The following is a 3,315-nucleotide window of genomic DNA, read 5'->3' as shown; positions in this document are numbered from 1 at the left end:
TAAAAATTATGGTTTGTCTGAGCAATAACAATTTTATAGAGAGTAATTTATGTTTAATTTCACACATTTTGAGGGACAATGGATAAACTAGAGATGATAACATGCTAAGAGAACATGTGTCACGTGAGTCACACTAGTGAAAATTCATGATATTTTTTAATATTGCCTTGTAGAATTAAGAACTTAAAACCTGTATACTATTAAGATATGGATCATTAGCTTAGATTTTATGCTATTCTAATTGGTGTAACATAAACAAAAAGTAGTTTAATAAAATGTTGGATGTAAGACACTAAAACCTTGTGTCTTGCACAGTAAAGGATACCCAGGACAATCGAGTTAAAAGTTACTGGTACAAGAAATCCATGTTAATATTTCTCACTAATGGGCTTTTACAATATTTTACCAAACTTATGAAACAGTAGTTATTCACAAAGGTCTACTAAAACTAACCACAGAAGATTTATAGTAGCATCTAAAGTATTTTTTGAAAAAACAAACTTACCCTATATATGCAATGTCACATACCACACACAAGTATTACATTATGTTATCAATAAAAATAAAAGAATCTCTTGAGACTTTTATGAAACAGTTGCAACATATATTTTAGAAAATGATGTACCCCACAAAACACTTACTTTTTCTGCACTAAAACACACACTGGTAAAATGGAAAAATATTGTCCTTTAACTCGAAATATAAAACTCTGTAACTCTTTCATATAGAGAGAACAAGGAGGTTCAGGTGTGCTGTTGTCACTCTCCTGTCCAGACCTAATAAAAGTAATGTACAATTAACAATCTGTATCAAGAAGAGAGATGCTTAGGTGTTTTGCTGTCATTCCTGATGTAATGAAAGTATTATATAATTAAAGATCTGCACTATGGCGAAAGACACAAAAATGAAAGAGTAACTCTAATTGGATCCATTCTCAGAAGTAGTAATCACACACTTACATGCAGCAGTATGCCAAAATGAAAGTATGCAAGATCTTTCACAATCTCCTTAACAAAAATTACTTGTTATTTAGTTTGTCTTAAAACCCCATTTTTTCTAGTGTTAACTTCAAAGTTGAAAAATTAGCTTAGTTATTCACTTTGTTTTATAATATGCAACTTTGAAAAGCAATATAACTCAAATGTAAGTACAAAAAAAATCCAGTTTGAAAGAATAATCTCAAGACAAAAACATATAAAAGTTAGTTTAGAACAAACTAAGAGTAGGCTAGAATCAAACAGTTAACTACTGCATAGCATTATGAAAAACTCAAGGTAAATTATAATATGCTTCTTTTACATACACTTAATTCTATCAGTGTCAAGAAGCTACATGTAAGCTTTCTTTATGTCTTCTAAAACAAATTTTTAGAGCTGACATTTCAATAAAGATATTCATGTAAAATTATTTATTTGATAATAACTTTCATGAAAATGGAATGTTATCAAAGCAAATTATTTAAATTGTTTTATACTGATCTTTGTGCATGTCATTCTAGACTTATTTTAAATGAGCAGCTGTAAAGCTGCAGAAATGGCTATCTAAGCTGTACTCACTGCAGGGATCATACCCCAAATTTTAGCATTATAAGCTCTCAAACTTCCCGTTGAATCAGAGGGTTTATTTTAGACATAAAAGTAACATTTTTAACATTTCTTAACAATGGAATCACATGTAAATTGCTTGTCACTTGAGCCTGCAAATCAGTGTATGAATTTTCACACCAAAAAGGTTGACAGTTAATAACCTGTATTTACCCTACTTCCTATACAGGGACACTTTCAAAATATAGGTTATCTAATAATGTGTACTATGAACATGAGTAATAAATTTAACTGGAAACAGTTCTCCTGATTAGATATATGATGAGAAATTGTTTCTGTAATAGTGAAATAAACACAAATACAACATAGCTAAGGAGTATATTATATTAAGTTAAACAGTCTTAATTAAAAAGTGTGTTGGATTTAAATAAATACTGCATTGATAATTAAAAAAGATCTCTGATCCTTTTCAATAATTATAATATTTTCTCATATAAAGGAAAAGTACCATAATGCATTATGTAATATGACATTATATAATATCACACGTTACTGTACATTTGAAGTGGTAAACAAGTTAATGGATATTATGCTAGAATATTACAATGTAACATATTCCACTATATTAACTTATATAGTAAACCCTGTTTTAATTGATCTATAGAATACACACACACAGTGCAGAATAGAAATGAATGGTGTTAACAACTGAAATTATTTATAGTTCATATATAAAATATTAAATCAACCAAAAGAGTTTTACTTTGAGAAGTCTTCCTTGTGCATAGTCAAAATAATTTTTTCAATAGCCTCAGCTACTGAATTCATCAAAGGACGAATAGCTTGGCTCATGAGCACTGGAACAGACTGTTTGAAAAATTTTGGAATATTGTAGGATAGGTACAAAACAAAAAAAAAAAAAAATAGTACTGTCCTATACATTTTAAGTTGCATAAAACACAAAGAAACTAAAAAAGGTTAGTCAGAGGTACATGGTAATTTATAATTAAACCTAACATACCAATTATTTCAGTCTTAGATCACAATAGACTAACACAATATTTAGTATTTCAGAACATTACAATTTTAACTTATTTATAAGCAAAAAATTTCTATCATTTGCATGATATCATCAACCTGACTAATGTATATGCTTAGAAGGTTATTTGACACCTACATGCAAATGTCAGAATTTGGATAGCATGTAGCAAGGCTAGACACTAATGTCTACCTAGTGAAAGGTAAAGTGAAACAATATACATCATCAAAATTTTTAAATGAAACATCTGATTAATTATGTATTATTTTCAGCTACTTTTTCTGTAGCATTTGTAAAAAGAAGCTAAAAACTGTCAATCAGAAAGGGCATACTTTTTGAAAAAAATATTCATGTGAACACTGTGTGTATATATATGTGTAATTTGTACTCTGTTTTTTAGGAAAATGTACAATAGTTATCACTGTATTACCAAAATAATTTTCTTTTTTTTAACTAAGTGTAGATTACAAAACATTACTAGTTTTCTATTTCAACACCTTTGGCATACTTAACTATTATTTTGAAAAACTGTGCATCAACCAACCATTAACACTTTTATGCAGTTATGTGAGGAAATAGCATGTCTATGATGTGACAAAAAGAAAGGCCTGAAATTATGCATATGAATAGTTAATTTTTACACACAAATCAATTTTTTATCCATTTACCTGAAGTGAGGCTCGAATAATTTCTGCAGACTCTTGAAATGGTGCTGAAGGGCCATCCAAGAAC

At 28.9% G+C, this 3,315-nt stretch overlaps 1 protein-coding gene across 1 annotated transcript in view; it reads right to left on the bottom strand.

Moving 5' to 3' along the window:
- LOC106469111 (conserved oligomeric Golgi complex subunit 5-like) overlaps nt 1-3,315 on the bottom strand; it is a 79,866-nt gene that overhangs the window by 8,012 nt on the left and 68,539 nt on the right. Inside the window, exons 15-17 of the mRNA XM_022397538.1 lie at nt 3,252-3,314; nt 2,308-2,411; nt 642-776 (exon numbers count right to left, since the gene is read on the bottom strand). Coding sequence (XP_022253246.1) covers nt 642-776; nt 2,308-2,411; nt 3,252-3,314 — 302 coding nt within the window. The remainder of the gene's footprint in view (nt 1-641; nt 777-2,307; nt 2,412-3,251; nt 3,315) is intronic.

Source organism: Limulus polyphemus, unplaced genomic scaffold, assembly GCF_000517525.1.
Source record: "Limulus polyphemus unplaced genomic scaffold, Limulus_polyphemus-2.1.2 Scaffold3311, whole genome shotgun sequence".
NCBI lineage: Eukaryota > Metazoa > Arthropoda > Merostomata > Xiphosura > Limulidae > Limulus > Limulus polyphemus.
Note: the sequence above shows the minus strand (reverse complement) of the source record. Positions and strands in the feature narration are given on the sequence as shown.